At 44.0% G+C, this 21,279-nt stretch overlaps 1 protein-coding gene across 2 annotated transcripts in view; it reads left to right on the plus strand.

Moving 5' to 3' along the window:
- The window catches only part of RSPO2 (R-spondin 2), a 102,327-nt gene that overhangs the window by 43,247 nt on the left and 37,801 nt on the right, over positions 1-21,279 (plus strand). For both annotated transcript variants that reach the window (XM_081919030.1, XM_081919029.1), the window contains exon 3: positions 12,227-12,415. In XM_081919030.1, the coding sequence (XP_081775156.1) occupies positions 12,227-12,415 (189 nt within the window). The remainder of the gene's footprint in view (positions 1-12,226; positions 12,416-21,279) is intronic.

The raw sequence follows: 21,279 nt of genomic DNA on the forward strand, positions 1-21,279 counted from the left end.
CAATGGCTATTGTTCTGTGAACATGGACGCATCCTGATGCCCGGTTTTAATTCTGCAGAGCTCATGAGTTAAATGCAAAACTGTCACAGAAGTTGTGGGAAACTGCATGGAAGTTCCATATGTTAAGATACTGGCAAAATGCAGTCTGGGAGCTGTCCTGCAATGACAAAATGTATTTTATTAACTCATTCATCACCGTTGTTTTACTTGTATGTTGCCTTTCCACAAAAAGCATCAGCTCAAACTGGTTTAAAACAAAGGAAATGGGGAAACAGCTAAAATTAGACCAAGCACAGTTTCATAATACAGTGGTACCTTGGGTTACATATGCTTCAGGTTACATACGCTTCAGGTTACAGACTCCGCTAACCCAGAAATATTACCTTGCTTCAGGATGAGAACAGAAATCGTGCAGGGGCGGCAGAGCAGCAGCAGGAGGCCCCATTAGCTAAAGTGGTGCTTCAGGTTAAGAACAATTTCAGGTTAAGAACGGACCTCCAGAACGAATTAAGTACTTAACCCGAGATACCACTGTAATGTAATAGAACCATAGAATTGTAAGGTTCGAAGGGATCCCATGGATCATTTAGGCCAACTCCCTGCAATGCAGGAACCATCTAAAGCAGCCTTTCTCAACCTGTGGGTCCCCAGATGTTGTTGAACTACAACTCCCATCACCCCTACCTAGCAAGGCCAGAGCTCAGGGATGATGGGAGTTGTAGTCCAACAACATCTGGGGACCCACAAGTTGAGAACCGCTGACTAAAGAATCCCTGACAGATTACCACCCAACCTCTTTAAAAACTCAGATGAGGGAGAGTCCACCAGCTTCCTAGGTAGTTCCTTCCTTTTTTTGACTCCACACTCACCTGTCCGATGAGGCAGGTAAAATCTTGACTCAGTCAAAAGTGGTTTGTAGACACAGCCCACCAGCTGATAAGCAACACTGGCAAAGCCCCGCTTTAGAAGGCCCTGCAAACCAGCTGATTGTCAGGTCTTCCACAACACATTGCAGAGCACTCTGTCACAATAGTTTGTGGCATGATGTGCAAAGGGGTTTCCCAACCGCCTGATCACTTGGTCTTGTGGAGGTCACTGCAAAGGGCTTTACAGCTGTGCATTCGCCTGCATGATTTCATTTCATACCATGTGAGCAAAAAAGGGGTCACTTTACATCATTATATTAGGGACGCGGGTGGCGCTGTGGTCTAAACCACTGAGCCTAGGTCAGCGGATCAAATCCCCGCGATGGGGTGAGCTCCCGTTGCTCGGTCACTGCTCCTGCCAACCTAGCAGTTACCAAAACTACGTCAAAGTGCAAGTAGATTAATAGGTACCGCTCCGGTGGGAAGGTAAACAGTGCCCTGGTTTCACCAGAAGTGGCTTAGTCAGGCTGGCCACATGACCCGGAAGCTGTCTGCGGACAAACGTCGGCTCCCTTGGCCAGTAAAGTGAGATGAGCACTGCAACCCCAGAGTCGTTCGCGACTGGGCTGGAGAGCCAGTGGGGTGTAGTGGTTAAGAGCGGTAGACTTGTAATCTGGGGAACCGGGTTCACGTCTCCCCTCCTCCACATGCAGCTGCTGGGTGACCTTGGGCCAGTCATGCTTCTCTGAAGTTTCTCAGCCCCATTCACCTCACAGAGTGTTTGTTGTGGGGGAGGAAGGGAAAGGAGAATGATAGCCACTTTGAGACTCCTTTGGGGTAGTGATAAAGCGGGATATCAAATCCAAACTCTTCTTCTTCTACCTTTTACATCATTATGAGATCAGGTGACTGACAGGTGCCCAACACTTCTTCCATATTTGGTCATGGGCATGGAGTGGGGGGAGGTAATGACTTGGCCCACCACCCAGATCCAGTTCCACACCCCTGATGTTAGCAAACAGCCATGGTGCTTGCAGCCAGTGTTCAAAATTGGCCAGGCGCTTTTTGTACCTAGCTATCGGCCACTTGTGACCAGGTGAAGATGCCTGGGCTCCAGGATGCTGCCTGACATCTGCACCATCTGAGGATCATTGGATCTGGATTGTTTTCACACAATAATCCCCCATCCTGTAGAATTCTATCAGTTATATTTTATCTGCACAATCTGAATGAATTTCTGGAACCCACATGCTTATTCTGTGTAGCCTGAACAGGAGCTGCGAACGATATTACAGCTAATGGTTACAGCTTGTCTTCACTTACCCCACAGTTGTGAAGAATATTCTGATGTTATGAATGGTCCATGCCACCATTAAGAAAAAGAGGTAGGAATAGGCCAATATAGATGCGGACTGTCAAGTGATTTTTAAAGTTCTCATTGTTCTTAAACTTAACGTTCCCAAGGTTGTCACCTGAACTAGCCAGATGTTTAACTGATAATCAGTCCCCATCATCTAAGACTTTAGAGCCATCTTACCCCAAAATGGCAACTAGACATTCCATTTTGGCAACTATATCCTTGGTTTAAGGAGCCATTTGGCACCTAGCTTATATATTTGAGTTTCTGACACTGTTTTCAGCACTTCTGCCTTTCCATATTCTTCATTGACTCCAAACCATGTTTGTGTTTTTCCCTTCCTCCTTTCTTTTCACGTGAGTGCCACTTCCTTCCTCCCATGCTCCCCATATTTCACACTCCTGCCTGGCTTCCCGTCAATATCCTTCATCTCCCCCGATGCATCTGTTGTACATGCCTGGCACTTTTCCAAATTTGCCTGACATTTTGGCATTTGCCAGCTCTATCCCGTCACAAGCTGCTGTTCAGCTGGACATATGACTACGGGAATATTGTTTACTGAATTTGGGTGGATATCCTTTGGCTGAGAAGCCAAAAAGCCATCATTAGCATGGCTTCGAAACCTGGTGCTTGAGAGCTTTGTACGCTGCAACCAAGCTTTTTGCAAGGCCTTGCCCTAAAGGGCTGGAGGAATCTACCTTTCTTAGTTGGATCGAAGCTTAGCTTTGAGCATTAGGTATAAAGGGATTGAAAGAGCCAGTAAATAGGAAATGTCTTAATCACCATGCCAGATTTTCCCACTTAACGTATAGAAGTGTTGGCAGGTGGGTTAGATTTTTACAATGCCATGTCTAAGAATGTGTCAGCTTTTCCTGTTTTTTTCTTGAATAGGCCCCGAATATGTCTCAAATGACGGCAATGCTTGAAATTTTTCTCAAAATTGGATTTGGAGTGCCAACTTAAAATGTGCCCTCGGGCACCTAGGTTCAGACATCATGTCACTCTGACCTGTGCCCATCTGCATGTCTAGACTATAATTGAAGTTATGTGGCCAACAGCTTTGGCCACATCTACCCTGAGATTTTGTAGACAACTTGGGCATCATAAAGTATATTAAGTCGAAAGTTAGTACCTTCTGGGGAACTGCAGAAGTTTCCTTTTCAGCCTTACTTTATGTTTCAGGTGGCCTATATTCAGTGATTGACTTCTTTATGCATGCAGGAAAAGTATGGGCCATTCATCCAGGAATAGCCAATGCCATCCTGATTTGTTCAAACTATAACTTCCATCAATCCTGACCATTGGCCATATTGGCTAAGGCTGATGGAGTTGGAGCCCCACAACATCTATAGGGCTCCATTTTGGCTACCCCTGCATTAATGAGCCTGTTTAGCAGGCAACGTTATTGCCAGTCCCTTATGAACGACCTTTCTTGGATCCTGCCAAGAAAGATACCTATTAACTGGCTTCTGGGGTAGAGGTTTCCACTGGGCAATTGCATTTACTTGAGATCCTCATGAATTCTGTTTTCCAGCAGATGCTACCCAGAACTTCTTGAGAGAGCAAAATATAAAATAAAATAAATATTCATCTAGGTGCCGGAGGGATAACTATGATGCTATTGCATCTGCAGTTATTCAAATCTCTCCTGTTGCATTGGTGCAGTGTTAGACCGTGTATGCAGAGCGGAACAGACTTAAGTCTAGCACAGAGTATGAAAAATGTAACATAGGTTATTGGGGTTCCCATTGAAGCATGTCCAGTATACAGTCTCCCCACCCCCTTGGTGTCCTGTGCAGATCCATTTCTCTTAAACAAGACCAAAATTATTTCACTCATTTCCCTGTATGTTCCTCAGGATTGTAAACATGTTACTGAGCAAAGAGCTGTTTGAAATCTGAGGAATCATTCCCAGGGTGGGTGACCTCTGGGCCTCGAGATGCTGCTGAACTACAGCTCCCATGATCCCTAGCCATTGGTCATTCTGGTTGTGGATGCTGGGAGTTGATGTTCCTCAAGATTTGGAGGGCCACAGGCTGCCCACACCTGTTCTGAGCAGTGTTTCCAATGCAGAACAGTGCTTTCTGTGGGTTCAGTTACATGTGGATAGAGGTTCTCTCCTGTATGGAAGTAAATCTTAAAAATCTTGTACAAATAAGGCACTCAGTTGTGATCAGACATTGCACAGGGGAGCTAAATTATTCTAAGGTCAGGTGCCAGTCAAGTCATTCTGTAGGTTTTATTATTCCGGTGGGGTCTTGTTTGTAATTTGTAATGCACCTAGCACAATATTAGGCTCTTAAAAACACAAAGGTTTTATTAGTACATTTTAGCCTTCATCTCATCAGATTAACTCCTTGCAAATAGGCAGCCTGGATTTAAGTTTGTTTAAATATCTCTCGGGAATAAGACTATATAAACGATACACAAATATTTAAAACTTTGTTTATCCGGGACAAGTTTGTGGCCTAAAATATCATTCGAGGAAAACCAAGTTGTTGCTTTTAATGTCTAAAAGAGCTTAGAAAAAAGATGCATTAGCTGAAGTAGGTTATCTGATTCCTCCTAATTCCTAATGTTTAAACAGCTTTTGTCTTTTGGAAAGGCAACTTCTGCTCTGCCTAATTACTGGCAATAAAAAGTAAGTAAGGGATTTAAGACTTATGGAGTGTTCCAGTTGGAGGAAAGTATAATTAAAGTTGGCGAGGTCCTTGTTTCCTTTAGGAAATAGAGACTTTAGAAAGGTTTTAAGAGACGCTAATTTTTTATTTTTTTAAATGTAGCTTGTCTGTGTTAAGCTCATGTTCTGAGTGTTTTAACTAAATAGTAAGCTGTAAGGAGCGCATGTTCTCAAGGACACTTTTTAAAAACAACATCTCGAGGGATTTCCCTTCCCTTTTGCTAATTATAGACCCCTTCCATTTTGCACTCACACTTTAACTGCTGGTGCACAAGAGGTAAGGAGGAGTTCAAAAGGAAGATGGATCCAAAGGGAAGGCCCATGCATTATATATCCATGGCATTTAGCTTCAAAGCAGTCATAATTAGACTCTTAGTGAAAAGGGTGGGAGTTTCAAAGTGATCTACACCAGCCTGACTTTGATACAAATGAAGTACTTTGAACTGAAAGTCAAAACTTTTTTTGGCGGTGGAGTGAGGCGGGGGGAAAGAAATCGGGCAATTTGGATTTCCTGTTGGGTCTAAGGCTATCCTAAGAATGGAGCAATTACTTTATTTTATTTTATTTTGCTAGAGTCCTCGTGGGATAGCGTTTTTACTTGCTACCCACTTTTAACTCGGCGCTGTTTTGTAATCAAGCTTAACTGCTGTTTCAGTGTTTTCCTTGGCCTGTAAGGATGATTTGTGTTAGTTTTTCTGGCCCGCCTGAAGCCCCAGCGCAACGGACTATCAGCTATAGCCTTACAAAACAGATACATCGTCTCTCACTCACACTTGCACATGCCTTGTCTTGAACCTAGCAGCACTTTTAAGAATAAAAACGTAAAAACGACGAGGTCATATCCAGCACTTGCACGGTGGAACTTCCCCTTCCTCTCCTCGCCCCGTCTTTCCTTCTGCCAGACATGCTCCACAGGACCTCCCAACCTTCTGGAGAACATTTTGAGGGCACAAGCGTCCCTGCTTAGGAATTTGCACTGCGAAAGTCAGTTGCAGGAGTGGAGCAGCAATGCTGGTTGCAACCCACTGCTTCCAAAAGATGCATAATTTTTAATTTCCCCTTTATTTGTAGATGTTTTCTAACTGGCTGCAGAGGATGGTGCAGTGGGGCTGCACTGCTCACCTGAGCTCTATCCGAGATGAGTTGCTGCAGCAGACGAAGGGTTCGGCTTTGGCAAGGTTGGCACAGCGCAGATGCACTGGGGCAGCCAATTCTGCTGGCAAATTTGCACCGTGCCAGCCTCATCACTGACGCACCCCTCTCCATCTCTGTATACTGCATTGACTCAGCTCCATGGTGGTTGACTTCATGTGCAGCCCATTACACCATCCTCTGGTAGTATCTGGAATTTTTTTGCTAATAAAGCCATAGCAGAGCTAGCAAAAATAAACTCAACAACACCGCTCTGACAAGGAATGACCCCTCCCAGGGTTGTAAGTCAGCTCAGCTACTTCCCCACAAACATCATGAAGTTGCTCAGCTTATTTCTGAACCACAATGATGCTCAGAAATAATCCCCTGTCAGTGATAAATAACTCCAGGGACACCCTACTCTTTCAGTTATTTGGTTTTCAGGCCATGCATATCTGTTTTCCTCTAATTCTGCAGCTGATTTGTTATGACCTAATGCAATGACAATAAAACCATTATTTACATTTACTTGAATAGTATAGTTTTATCTGTGTAGACGCAGGACACATCACCCGGTGAGCTTCCTACCATCCCGTTTGGCATCATTTGAAACGGAAATGCAGGAAGTTGTCCCTCCTAAGAATAGAATAGATATCGTTTGGGAGAATCATCTGCCAACATAGCTCAGCCCCAGTGTGAACTGCTCCTGTCATGAGAGCAGAAGAAGAGGCCTGCTAGATCAGGCTAGGGGCCCATCTAGTCCAGCAGGCTGTTTCCACAGTAGCCAAACAGATGCCTATGGAGAGCCCCAAAGCAACAGCACTCTTGCCACTCATGAATCCCAGCAGCTGGCAATCAGAGGTCTCTGGCAGTTGATTTAGAACATAGCCACCATGACTGGTAATCATTTGATGGCCTTCATGCAATGGGTCTCAAACCCCAAAGACAGGCTCGGGCGGATTGAGCAGACAAAACCAACAGTAGGTCAAATGGTCAAAAAGGTGTAGAGGGAAGCGAGGGGCAGATGGAGCTTGTCATGTGGGAAGGCATCCCATCTAGGAGAAGGAAACTCAGATCCTAAACTTCTGCTGCCTTGTGGAATACCTTCAGGAGACGAAAAGGCTAAGGAGTAAACTCTGCACAAATCTGGAGTGGAGTCCCTAAGGTGGTTGGGTGGCACTTTGTACGCCTCTTTCTGGCAACTCCTGCAGCCAAGCTGTTGTCAGGTGTATTGCTTGTGTTCCTTTGGACCACATCAGTGGGGCCAAGAACGAAGTCTTGTTGTCTGGGCAGCCAGGACCTCCATACACACTGCCCAGGCTTGCGCCCCGGGAAAGTCACTATTGCTATTAATGCAGTGGTTTGACTTCACCCCTAGAGGTGCACTCTATTGTCTCTCGAGACAGATGGATGCCAACAATCCTCCAGGAATTTGCCTGGTCTTCTTTTAAGGGCATCCAAGTTGGTGTCCATCATTGCTTGGGGAGCAGCTTTCAGGGTGTGAAGGTTTGAGTGGCGTATCTGCTCTCCCTTAGGGAAGACTAAGTATGTGCGGGTTTGGCAAGAGAAGCATGGTGTGAAAACAGAATGGGCAAATAGGTTAGATATACATCCAGCACCTACCCCCAGTTGGCTTATTCTGTCCCAAAGGGAAAGGTCCATAACTCTCAGCTTTGCATGAAGAATGCCACATATTCAGTTCCTGTCATCTGCCACTAAAAGGATCAAGGTAACAGTTGATGTAGAAGACTCACCTGCTTCTATGCAGGGCAGAAAATACTTTGCTAGGTGCACCCATCTTTGTGTGCCTCATCTACATGAGGTCCGGAGGCTGGCAACATGAGAATGGTGGCTTTTCTGTGGTGTCTCCCCACTTGTGGAATGCTCGCCCCAGGAAGGGTTCCCTGGTGCCTTCATTTCATATCAGGCAAACACATTCCTCTTCTCCCAGCCTTTTGGCTAATTAAACAATCTATGGCCTTTAAAAGTGTGTTGTTTTTACGATGTTCTGTGTTTTTTGTGTTTTTATGTTGTAAACATAACTGCCCTCGGATGAAGGGTAGTATAGAAATGCAATTATTATTATTATTATTATTATTATTATTATTATTATTATTATTATTAATTTATTATGAAATGTGAAGGTGGAGCTGGATACACGAAGTCTCTCAAGCTGGTGCAGCAATTTCCCCAAATTTCTCCTTTCCTCTGTGTTTTCAACTACTCAAATCTAGCTTTGGGGCAGCTATGAAATCATGTTGAACAGTGTCCGCCAGCCCTCCCTAAATGTACAACCCCTGCCTGCTTTTTGTTCAGTTTCTCATTTAGCTTTATGACTAATGAGTCCCAAGCGTAAAGTAGCCAACACCAGTTCATGTTATTGGGTTTCCTCCTTATGCCTCTGCACGTCTTGACTTTAAGTGTTGCTCTTTGCTTCAGTTTTTTAAATGTGTCTGTTTTCGCCTTTTGCTGTTTGGGTAGATCTGGTGTTGGGCTTGTGTTTTTGTTGGACTGCCACATCTTTGGATCCCTGCAGATTTTGGGGCTTGGAAAAAGTTGAAACTTACAATAAAAGACAAAATAAACAAGCCATCAAAGGGGAAAAAATTAAATCTCTGTTTATTCACCTGCATGTGAGACTAACGCTGGTCCAGAGCAGCAAGCTGAAATATTTCAGATATTAAAAGACTTGACAAAAACAAATTTAGTTTTCAATATTTGAGACATAAGTACATGGCAACAATGTGCAGGTTGTATTTAGCGGGATACATGGAAGGGTGTGGGGAGTAGTGATGGAAGAAGTGGAAATAGGCAAAGGCCAATAGTTATTGGGAATGCCAACCAGGATATAGTTCCATGTATATAGACTTATAGAATCTTAGAGTTGGAAGGGCCCCCCAGGGTCATCTAGGCCAACCCCCTGCAATACAGGAATCCCAGCTAAAGTATCCATGACAGAAGGCCATCCAACCTCTGCTTGAAAACCTTCAAGGAAGGAGAGTCCATCACCTCTTGTGGGAGTCTCTTCCACTGCCAAATAGCTCTTACTGTCAGAAAGGTTTTCTGAATGTTTAGTTGGAATCTCCTTTCTTGTGACCTGAAACCATTGGTCTAAGTCTTACCCTCCAGAGCTGGAGAAAACAAGCATGCTTCTTCTTCCATGCGAAGATGGCTATTCTATCTTATCTCAGTCTCCTCTTTTGCAGGTTAAACATACCCAGCTTCTTCAGTTCCTCGTAAGGCTTGGTTTCCAGACCCTTGATCATCTTGGTTACCCTCCTCTGCACACGTTCTAGCTCTTCACACATTCCTGCACACGTTCCAACATCCTTCTTAAATGGTGGTGCCCAGAATTTGACACAGTATTCCAGGTGTGGCCTGACCAAGGCAGAATAGAGTGGTACTATTACTTCTCTTGATCTGGACCGGGCTTCCTCAAACCTGGCCCTCCAGATGTTTTGGCCTACAACTCCCATGATCCCTAGCTAGCAGGACCGGTGCTCAGGGATGATGGGAATTGTAGTCTCAAAACATCTGGAAGGCCAAGTTTGAGAAAGCCTGATCTGGACGTATACTTTGGAGACGAATCTTTGTGTATCTCCCCTAGGCACACGTGTGCAATTAAACTTAGTTGTAGTGACAGCCAGTGCATTTCTGAACACTTAAATGTCTCTAACATTGAGAGGCACAAGCCTTATACCCAATGTTTCCAACCACCCAAGAAATGCAGGGATTCCCTCAGGAAACACACATGCTGTCTGCAACAAATGGCCCAGTGTGATCTTCAACTCCCTGCAGGAATGTTCCTGTGTATCCATGCCTTCCTGTAGGATGCTATAAAAACATGATAGCCAAAGGTCTCTCTAGTTCAGCATCCTCTTCTGTTTCTTAACTCTCTGACTTCTGCTTGAAGACTGATATTGATTCATTGGAAAGATAATACCATGCCCCCCTTTGTACTATGGATAGAAGGCTTGACTACTCCTGCAACATACAAATAGATTGCTTTAAGACATAGATTGTGTATGGACAAATACAGTGATATTTTGAATGCATTTATATGAAGCACAATGACTTGTTACTAATTTTATACTCATAAGAACAATCATACTACTTATTTACCCATGCTCTACCGATAGCCATGAATAATCGGGTAAATACAGTTCTGTGTTAAAAATGAGGATAGAGGAAAGGTTTTTAAGAATGGGTTTGTTGTCAGGAAACTGATTTGGCCTGTCTTTCTTTTGCAATGGGTTGTCCTTCAAGTTCCCAGTTGAAAGTGTTAAGTGAAGATAGGTACAAGGTGGGACATGGAAGAAAGGTTTTAAAACCCATCAGCCCCTGGGAATCAAAAGAGTCTCCATTTCCCCCCTTCCTAGTTTACAAAGTGACACTTCCTTAGAGGTGTTCCATTATGTTCCATCTGTGTACACAAGTAGCTAAGCTGTGCACTCATAAAAGCATTCACATGCAACATTCAACAAGTGTACAGTCTGTATACCTGTGTGCACAACAGTTCAGATGTTAAAAAAGTAGTGTACGCTCTGATACAGAGATGGGTACGTTTGTTTATTTTATTTCATAAAATTTATATACCGCTTGATTTGGGGGACGGGGGGCTCAAAGAGAAGATAGTGCAAGGGAAAGACAGGCCAAATGTTCAAGGAGAGTACAGAGGCCTGAGGAGAGTCTTTATGGTTGGCTACAGAGAACTGGAATATCAGCTCCAGGCCGTGGGTTCCTGCCACAGCACATGCCCATTAAGCAAGCGGTTGTCTCGTCTTCAGGCCCTTAACAGGCAATGCTTTCCAAGCTGCATTAAGTAATGTTCAAAATGCGCAAGAGCCACAGAAGAGCTACATGCGGCCTGCTGTTAAATAAGCATTAGAAGCCAGTAATCCATAAGCCTTTATTTTTGCAGCTTCTGTCTTTGCTCATTAGTCTTATCTAATGCCGGCTTTAATTTCCACTGATCTATTTATGCTAGAATTTCACTTAATAAACCTTGTATGGATTAATCTGGTTGTCTTCTTGGCGCACATCTTAAACTTTTAAGACTTAAAGGATTCTCCTTTCAAGACCCTGGCTGATCCAAAGTCCCATCATAAGATAAAGATTTATTGGAGGGCTACCAAGAAGCTGGGATATAGAAATGAAATTGGTGGTAGGAAACTCTCAAAAACAAGATCTAAACTGGCATGTTTATGGCCCAGAAACATAGTTGGAAAGTCATAGTCCTTTTCTGCTCCTACCTCCCCAGCAACTGGTATTTAGTGGCAATCTGCCTTTGGTTATGAAAGTTCCATATTTCCATCATGACTAATAGCCATTGATAGACCTGGCCTACAGGAATTTGTCTGCTCCCATGTGGAGCCACTTTCAGCCCTCCATTTTTTGCTTGTTTTCCTCCTGAATACGTAACAGTGGGTTGGATCCAGACTTAAGTTACGCCCCATTGAAATCAACGGGGAATGCTAGTTTCACAGGTGTAGATTTTTATTTCTGGCCATCTTCTAACTAGAAAAGAACAGTTAGATGCTTTTTTTTTAAAATTACACATTCTTTTAAAAATATCACAAAAGGAAAGAATGTTCTCTTAGTTTTAATTTTCAAATTAAATCCACTGTTCTCTGTCCACTAGCACAAGAGCGGATGGTGGAGCTTAAAACTTGTGCTTTTCTGTGCTCAGCAACATTCTGCAAGTGCAGCAAGAGATTAATTTAGTGCTACACCATATTATGACAGATTAACTGACCTCAAATTTAGACTGCAGATGCAGCTGTGGGGGAAAAGGTGGGCTTATGCTGAAGTAAAAACCACTTTCCTCCTTTGAACCCAATCCTTATTGTTGCTGTTACGATTTGTACACAAGAAGACCACCACTGTCCACTGACTGCTTAAGTTGCTCTCCAACTTCATTTAGTATTATGCACGTATAGTAATAATTTTTGGCTTGTTAAACTATACCACATGGCGTTGGGGGGGGGGGGAGGGGAAGTGAATGGAGCTTTCACTTCCAAAGCAAATTGGAAGTGCCCACTTCGCTATCATGTCTGCTGAAGTTCCCTGTCCTCTCCTTCAGTTGTTGTTTTTCCTCTATGCAGGCTTTTAAAGGGAAGATAAATATTGCCACATGCTTATTTTTGGGTTCTAATACTGTTGTTGTCGTCGTCTTCTTTTTTAATTCCACAGCCAACTATGGACCAAATCCAATTTGCAAAGGCTGTTTGTCTTGCTCAAAGGACAATGGATGCATCAGATGTCAGCATAAGTTGTTCTTCTTTCTCCGAAGGGAAGGAATGAGGCAATATGGGGAATGCTTGAATTCCTGCCCGCCAGGGTACTACGGTCTGCGAGCCCCAGACATGAACAGATGTTCAAGTGAGTTTCCTTTCATGTTTCTTTTTTTCAAATCTGTAATTTCAAAACTAAGTTATTGGTGAGGGTGGAGAACATAAGACGATACTTTTGTAGACAACTCCAATACATTGTAGTCATTCCTTCCTAAAAGAATCTCCAGTTGTCTGGACGCTGTGCTTTGGACACCTCTAAAGATTTGTTGTTGTTTAGTCATGTCCGACTCTTCGTGACCCCCATGGACCAGAGCACGCCAGGCATTCATTTTACATGATGGTTCCTGAGATCAAGGAACAGTTTTTCATCTGGTGTTTGGATGCTATCAGATGCTATTTTGAATCAAGTTGGTAGGTTGAACCTTTCAAAACTGTCCTGTCTTGAACCACTGATGTCAAAAGTGCATTGGTTCCTCTCCCATTTCTTAGAATTCCCAAGCAATTCCAAGTGCAAGCCTCAATCGTCTGTAAATTTATTATCCATTGGAACTTCTTTCTTCCCTTAGGTCATAAACCTGTGTCCCTTCCAATGTTGTTGGACTACAACTCCCATCATCCCTGACCACTGGCCATGCTGTCTGGGGCTGATGGGAATTGGAGTCCAGCAACACTGAGGGCCACAGGTTCCCTGCCGATGGTGGGGGGGGGGAGGTAATTATCTGAAACAAACCTCTTGCTTGGTACACTTACAATTTTTTGTAAGTGTTCATACAGTGGTACCTCTGGTTACGTACTTAATTCGTTCCGGAGGTCCGTTCTTAACCTGAAGCACCACTTTAGCTAATGGGGCCTCCTGCTGCCGCTGTGCTGCTGCTGCACGATTTCTGTTCTCATCCTGAAGCAAAGTTCTTAACCTGAGGTAATATTTCTGGGCTAGTGGAGCCTGTAACCTGTAGTGTATGTAACCTGAAGCGTAGGTAACCCGAGGTACCACTGTATATTTTTGAGATCAGAATCCGTTCTTCCCAGTGCTTTTGTTCTAAAAAAATGTTTAGGGATACTCTCATTTTGACTCAAGAAAATCACCATTTTATAGTTCAATTTGGGAAAAATAAATACAGTAAATGGACAGAAGTACAAAGATTCACAAAATGTTTAGGGGTATGCGCCCCCCTGCATCCCTCCAGAAAGAAACGCCACTGGTTCTCCCCATCTCTCTGAGCAGAAGAAATACACCTGCTATCTGTTCTGTGCCTTGAGCTCTGATGTTGGGCAACTCCTGTTTAATTTCAATGGGAGCTTGCACTGTTTTGTGTTCTGAACTCATGATTTATGTTACCGTTTTATTTATCTTGGTTCTGGTGCTGAGTATGCGCTCATTTTTTGAAATGTCAGTTTGACATGATGAATTAAATTCTCTTTCTGGAACTTCTTGCTTAACTTGAAATGCCCTTTTGTCGCTTCCAAGATAGTCTTGCAGTTCTCCACAATTCCCCATGCGCGTCAGTGGGACTTGAACTCGGGTAATTTTGTTCATGACTCCGAAGTAAATCCAGTTGTGTCCAGCGGGTCTTATGTGTACTTATAAGTGTACTTATAATTGCAACCTAGCTCCAGTCCTTTTTCTTTGGTGCGAAAGTTTCCAGGTAAGCTCTGCCTAATTTCATGCACTTTATGATAACTTCTCACAAAACTATTGAAATTCTTGGAAGTTTTCATGCTTTGATTTCAGAGCACAAAGTAGTCAAGCTCTCACACCAGCAGAATACGTTTGGATACAAGTTTCCCTAAGTTGTGTGCACAGAACAATGCTGGCTATGCCACAGTTTAGCATTATATGCAAACAAACCCTTTATGTCTAATGAAACTGCCTTTGGATAAATGTACTGGATAATAACTTCTTTTGAAATCTCAGGGTATGAGACTGCTTGGATTTGTATACAGTGGTACCTCGGGTTACAGACGCTTCAGGTTACAGATGCTTCAGGTTACAGACTCCACTAACCCAGAAATAGTAGCTTGGGTTAAGAACTTTGCTTCAGGATGAGAACAGAAATCATGCAGCAGCGGCGTGGTGGCAACGGGAGGCCCCATTAGCTAAAGTGGTGCTTCAGGTTAAGAACGGACCTCCAGAACGAATTAAGTACTTAACCTGAGGTACTGCTGCACTCATAAATCTTGCCATCATGTTTGAGACATGGGAGTGAAATGCATGACTCCATTCAGGTGTGTCTTACTCAGGGTATACTCAGTGAAACTGATAAGCATGATCAAAGTAGGCCCACTAATTTCAATGTGTCTGCTCTGAGTAAAACATAGTTAAGTACCACCCTTTATTTATTTTTAGGAATTGTACTGATTGCTTTGTTTTGTCTTTTAAATCCAAATAATGTGACCTCATACAATAACAGCAACATTATGCTTTGTATTATTAATGAAGCAATAATACACTTCAGTATTTCTCTGTGTGTTTTCCTGTTTCATCCCTAAATCTAATATAATCAGTAGTATAGTGCAATTAAACCATGCATCCTAAGAAAAAAATGAATGAATTTTAATTCTCACATTAAGCTTTTGTCTGTTTCCTCCTGAATATTCCATATTTTGGAGCAACCCAGCCAGATGGCCAGGGTATAAATACAATAATCATTATCATTAACATTTGATTTGTTATACTCATTTTTTTCCTTCATTCCAGCTGTCTCAGCCCTCAAGTTCCTTTCTGTCTTTAAGCCAGTGGTGGCCAAACTTGGCCCTCCAGCTGTTTTTGGACTACAACTTCCGTCATCCTTAGCGAACAGGACCAGCGACCAGGGATGATGGGAATTGTATTTCCAAAACAGCTGGAGGGCCATTAAGCAGTAATGAAAGATCTGACAGTAGATGAGTCAGGATATACTGAAGCATAGTAATGCACTGTGTTGAACCCTTTACTTGTACAGTCATACCTCGGGTTGAAGTTGCTCCAGGTTGAGTGCTTTTGGGTTGCGCTCTGCGGTGACCTGGAAGTAACAGATACGTTACTTCCGGGTTTCGCTGCTCGCGCATGCTCAAAATGATGTCATGCGCGGAAGTGGCGACCTGCGCACATGCAGATGCGGGTTGCATTCACCTCAGGATGCGAACGGGGCTCCGGAATGGATCCCGTTCGTATCCAGAGGTACCACTGTAATCCTATTTGTGTCACCTGACTCCTCTTGACCAACAGCTGCAATGTTGGTGCCCTGGCTATCTGCAGCAGTGGCATTGGGGCTGGAGAGAAATATGAGCCCCTGCTGTGAGCTGGCCCCGCAGTCAATGAAGGTTGGGGGGACCTTTGAAGATGGGAAGGAGTTAACCATGCTTTCCTGATTTAGCTAGTTCAGTGATGGACCTCCAGATGTTGTTGGACTTCAGTTTGCATCATCCACGACCATTGGATGAGGCTGATGTGAGCTGGAGTCTTGAGGGCCACAGATTCTCTCAATCTGGTCAGTGCAGGTGATGTGATTCTCTTCACTTCCACTGCGCTGCATGTTGGATGAGATAACCCAGTTACTGTCTCTTCCTTGCAAAGTACTTCTGGCAAATGCCTCTCTAGCTTCATCTTAAAAGTTGTGTTGGTGGGGAGGAGTCAAAGCTCAGTGGTAGGACATGCAAATGGGAATTATCCCTCAATTTTGCATTGTATTCTCACTTCCAAACAGGATCCTGTTCCGGGTTCCAGCCATGTCCTCCTCTAGGACACTCTAGCTTGTAAGAGGGTCATGCAAGGCTCAGTATTCTGGTTTTCTTTTCCACTTGTCAATTGCCACTTTGCATTACATTGCTACTTAGCATGAACATGAGCTTTAGCAAGCTCTGGCACAGCTGCAAAGGGGGAGATAGAAGGTTCTGCTTTCGTTTTAGATTAACTGCCATTTAGAAAGTCAGCTGAACCGTAAGCAGTGATTGACCTTAACTATGATTAATGGCTGGCTTCATAAACCATGGCTTGAAGTTGGTTGGATTTTACTAACCACAGTTAAGATCAACCACAGTTTGTATGGATTCAGATGGTATGGCAAGCAATCAAAACCTGTGGAAGCTTCCAAAAGTGTTCTTATGGTCACCAGCATATGAGCCACTGCAGCTCATTCACAAACACTTATCTATGGTTTAATATTATGTGCCCAAACCAGCTCACCATCATGCCTTTTTAGCTCTGATATTGGTGGCCCTGTTTTTGCTGTGTTTTTCTGTGTTATCCAATATGATCCTGCAAGTTATTAAGACCCTGCCCTACTATCTTTCATACATTTTCAAAATACACAAATAAATATGAAATTCTTCTTCCCTGATGTTGGATGCCCTTTCTGACTCCGAACATTTTTTTGTCTGTTGCTCTGACATTGTTTTTGCAGTTTAAAAATAGCTTTGGCTGCATTCAAAATCCCTACTGGTTTTTACAGAAGGGGGTCTTAGGAGAGTTTGGTGTAAAATGCTTGCACTCTGAATATCTTTGAGCAGAAGAAATCTTCGACCTTTTCTTATTTCTGGAACATTTTTGCATTTGCAATAGAAAAGTGCTTGAACCTGTGTATCTTAGGGAAAATGTTAACATGGATTGAAAAGTGCCACTCTTGCCAAACACAACACTGTGAATGCCACGCAGCTCAACGCAGCAGCTCTAAAATTATGAAAAAAAAGGTGCATTTTCAAATCTAATTTTCTTCACTAGCTATGAGCTAGGCATCTCAAATTTGCAAGACTGTTTAGAGTTTTTTTTTCCTGGTTACAGTGTGCCATGTAATTTCATCTCTAAAGTTGCATACATGGATTTATTTATTTATTTTTGCCAGATGGAAGAAAACTAATCACCCTCTAAAGTAGGGGTAGCCAGCATGGTACCCACCAGATACTCATCCCTGATTGTTGCCCATGCTGGCTAGGCCTGAAGGGAGTTGGAGTCCAGTAATATATGAAGGGCACCACATGGTCTCGAAGGCAACAGGAATTCTTCGGGTTTTGGTCTGTGTGTCACAGGAGGTTTGAACCAACACTATGGCTGGTCTGATAGAGATGGGCTCTTTCTTTGACATAGTAAAATGCAGGGCCGGTTCAAGACGTTTTGCTGCCTGAGGCAAAGGAAAAGATGGCGCCCTCTCCCAAGGCACATACAAAAGCCAATTTGACTGGTAGTTGACTCTTGCCACAATACTGGTGAAAGGACAGTGTTGTCCACTGGACGTGAGGCCAGCAGGCTAGTGTAGGGGCTGTAAAGTGGACCTCATGGTGCTCACAGCTCTGTCCACTCCCTACACCTCAGCATTCACCACCTGAGGCAGTTACCTCACTCTGCCTCATCGTAGGGCTGCCCCCGGTCAAAAATTATTCCAGTCTATACCTCAGACCTGTCGTGGGGATACATAAGATACTTAAGGAGTGGCTGTGGTCAACCTGACAACCTCCATGCCTGTGTGTGTGTTTTTAACACATACTGATTGTTCTAGCAAGTATGGTTGTTGTAGGTGACCTGGAACAACTCCAGGCATGCCTGAAGGATGTGGACCATTTGGACCGCTTCCAATTGAGATTCAGGCCCCATCATTGGACTGTCTTGGTTGTGCTAGTTGATTATCTCCAGTGGGCAAGGGTGAAAACTGTTTCCTAGTTTTGCTGGATCTCTTAGCTGCCTTTGAGACATTTGACCATGACATCCTTCTGGACTGTCTAGAGGGGGGCACTGCCATGCAGTGGTTCCGCTCCTTCCTCCTGGGCCATGTCCAGAAAATGGTGTTGGGGGTGAGTGTTCGGCCCCCTGGGCTCTCACTTGTGGGTTGCCTCAGGGCTCTGTCCTCTCCCCCATGTTTTTTAACATCTACATGAAGTCGCTGGGAGATCATCAGGGGGTTTAGGCTGGAAAATACCCAGTTTTACCTGTCCTTCAAATCAAAACCAGTGAGGGGGGTCAAGGTCCTGTGTGAGTGGAGGTGGTTGGCAGATGGATGGCGGTTAACAGATTGAGGTTGAGTCCTGACAAAACAGAAATACTGTTCTTGGGGGACAGGGGCTGTGTGTGTGTGGGGGGGACTTCCTGGTCCTGAACGAGGTAACCGTGCCCCTGGGTACACAACCTGGGAGTCAATTTGGACTCCTTCCTCCTGGGCTGTGGAGGTGCAGGTCAATTCTGTGTCCAGGGCAACTCTCTATCACCTCCATCTGGTACTCAGACCCTACCTGCCTGCAGACTGTTTTGCCAGAATGGTGCATGCTCTGGTTATCTCCCGCTTGGACTACTGCAATTTGCTCTACGTGGGGATACCTTTGAAGGTGACCCAAAAACTACAACTAATCCAGAATGTAACAGCTAGACGGGTGACTGGAAGTGGCTGCTGTATAACACCGGTCCTTAAGGATCTTCTCTGGCTCCCAGAAGGTTACTGAGCACAGTTCAAAGTGTTGGTGCCCAAAATGGCCTCGGCCCAGTATACCTGAAGGAGCACCTCCACCCCCATTGCTCAGCCCAGACACTGAGGTTGTCCTCTGAGGGTCTTCTGCTGGTTCCCTCACTGCGAGAAGTGAAGTTACAGGGAACCAGACAGAGGGCCTTCTTAGTAGTGATGCCCTCCCTGAGGAACGCCCTCCCTTCAGTTGTCAAGGAAATAAAGAATTACACAACTTTTAGAAGACATGTGAAGGCAGCCCTGTTTTGGGAGGTTTATTTTTAACACTTGATGTTTTATGTTTTTAGATATGTTGTAAACCACCTAGAGTGGCTGGACAAACCGAGCCAGATGCGTGGGATATAAATAATAAAATTATTATGATTATGATTCAGGCTTTGGTCTCCTTTGCAGTGGTTCCACTTCCTCTTTATCCCTCCTTCACCTGTGGTGAAGTAGAATGCAGGGAGCCAGACCTTCTGTGGGTTGTGAGCAAATCTTTTTACCAGGCCTAGATGTGTGCGGTTTTAGTGGTCCTGCCAAACCTGGTTGTTCCATGGAGAACAGTAGAGAATAGCAGTGGAGGCTTCTTCATTTGGGTAAATGCAGCACTGCCCCACCAACATCCATCTGTCCTCAGTTAACCCTTACCTGCCTTCCTTCTTGCTTACAACCAATCCACTGCCTGCACAGTTTCATAGAATCATAGAATCATAGAGTTGGAAGAGAGCACAAGGGCCATCGAGTCCAACCCCCTGCCAAGCAGGAAACACCATCAGAGCACTCCTGACATATGGTTGTCAAGCCTCTGCTTAAAGTTTCCTCCTCTTGAAGTGTTTTCCCAGTTACAGAACTCAGCAGGGAGAGAATGAGGACAAAACTAGAATTAGTTGACTCTGCCAATCCATGACTCTGGCTCCAGTTATTGTTGGTTTCCCTATTTTCGGCCCCACCAGTCCCAAGGGGCACCAGTCACTACTGGACAATAGGCTTGTTTACAGGTTACACTGAACACAAGCTGTCTTGTACGCATGTGCAAGCATTTGTGTGAACTTTTGTGTACACTTGTTGGCTTGGAACAGTTCAGGTACACAAATTGCGCCAGCACTGAACATTTCACTGTGCAGCTCAACGCCTTGTGTGCACAGATCGGACTGCTGTTGCCTATAACTTGAGAACACCCCTTCTGGGTCTGTTAAATGCATAACGTTCAGCACGACTCACAGGAGTCAGGAGATGGCCTGAGGCTAAAGTTTTGAGCCTATTAGAAAAACAATGACGCAGCAAAGGAAATAACTCCAGATTATGGCTCTGTACATTGGTGGAGTGTCCCGATCCAGGAATAACAACAAAATTAATCGTTATTGCTCCCCTGGCAGCAAAGAGAGGCAGAAGGAGAAAACCGACACTCTCGGCAGCACCCCTTACATATCTGTAGAATAGCAATTTATTATGCATTAATAAATGTACGTATGTAAGCAGAACAAGAGCTGCATGAACAGAGTGTTGAAAACCCTCTTTTTGGCGTGGGATGGTTCCAGTTGTATCCTTTTGGGTCCAACTCACACCTCCACTAACAGAAGAGGAGAGGCAATTTTTGCCAACTTTATTTGCCTTGCATTCCTCCACATTTGTTCCAGAGAGTTGGAGGACCCTGTGGAGCAGCAGTCAACCTGTGGGTCCCCAGATGATGTTGGACTACAACTCCCATCATCCCTAGCTAGCAAGGCCAGAGCTCGGGGATGATGGGAGTTGTAGTCCAACATCTGGGGACCCACAGGTTGAGAACTGCTGCTCTGGAGCATCAGGTGAAGGTCTTCATGGGAACTGCCATGCCATGTTTGTTCTGCACTTGCAAGGAATAGCTCCTTCAGTGTGGCAACACCTGCTACACTTTGGAACTCCTTGCTCATTGATCTTAGGCACTTCACTGCACCATTTTCAGCGCCTACTAAAATATATATTTGGCTTAAGCAAGGCAACCCAGACATGGTAAATCTGACATGAACTTCAACATGCAATATTATTTTATAACATATATTTTTAGAACTGTTGGTTTCATTTTGGAATTTATAAGGGCAAACTTGTTTTTTAATGTCTGATTTTAATCAGTAATTTGGATGTATGCAAACTGCTTAAAGGTTTTGCCTGATTAAGAGGCATATAAATTCTCTTTAATAGAATAAATAAATGCAGAGAAAAAGGGAAAAAGTTGCCTCCCCTCACACATTTCACTAACAAAGCGATACGCTGGCTCAGAAACCACTCTGGGTAGAAACAAAAAGCATTATAAACCAACTTTCATAAGAAATATTTGGCGGCGGTGAGCGAGTGACCGAAGAAGAGATATTGAGCTCAATGAAAATGTCAACACAGTGTGTGGCGGCTGTGAAAAAGGCAAATCTCATGCTAAGGGATCGTTGGGAAATAAACCTGCCAACATAGCAATGCTTCGATACAAATCTATGGTGTGACCACACTTGGAATGCAAGGTCCAATTCTGACGGCCACATCTCAAAAAGGATACTGGGGAAAGTGCACTAAAATG

Source organism: Podarcis melisellensis (assembly GCF_964234715.1).
Source record: "Podarcis melisellensis genome assembly, chromosome: 7".
Classification (NCBI taxonomy): Eukaryota; Metazoa; Chordata; class Lepidosauria; order Squamata; family Lacertidae; genus Podarcis; species Podarcis melisellensis.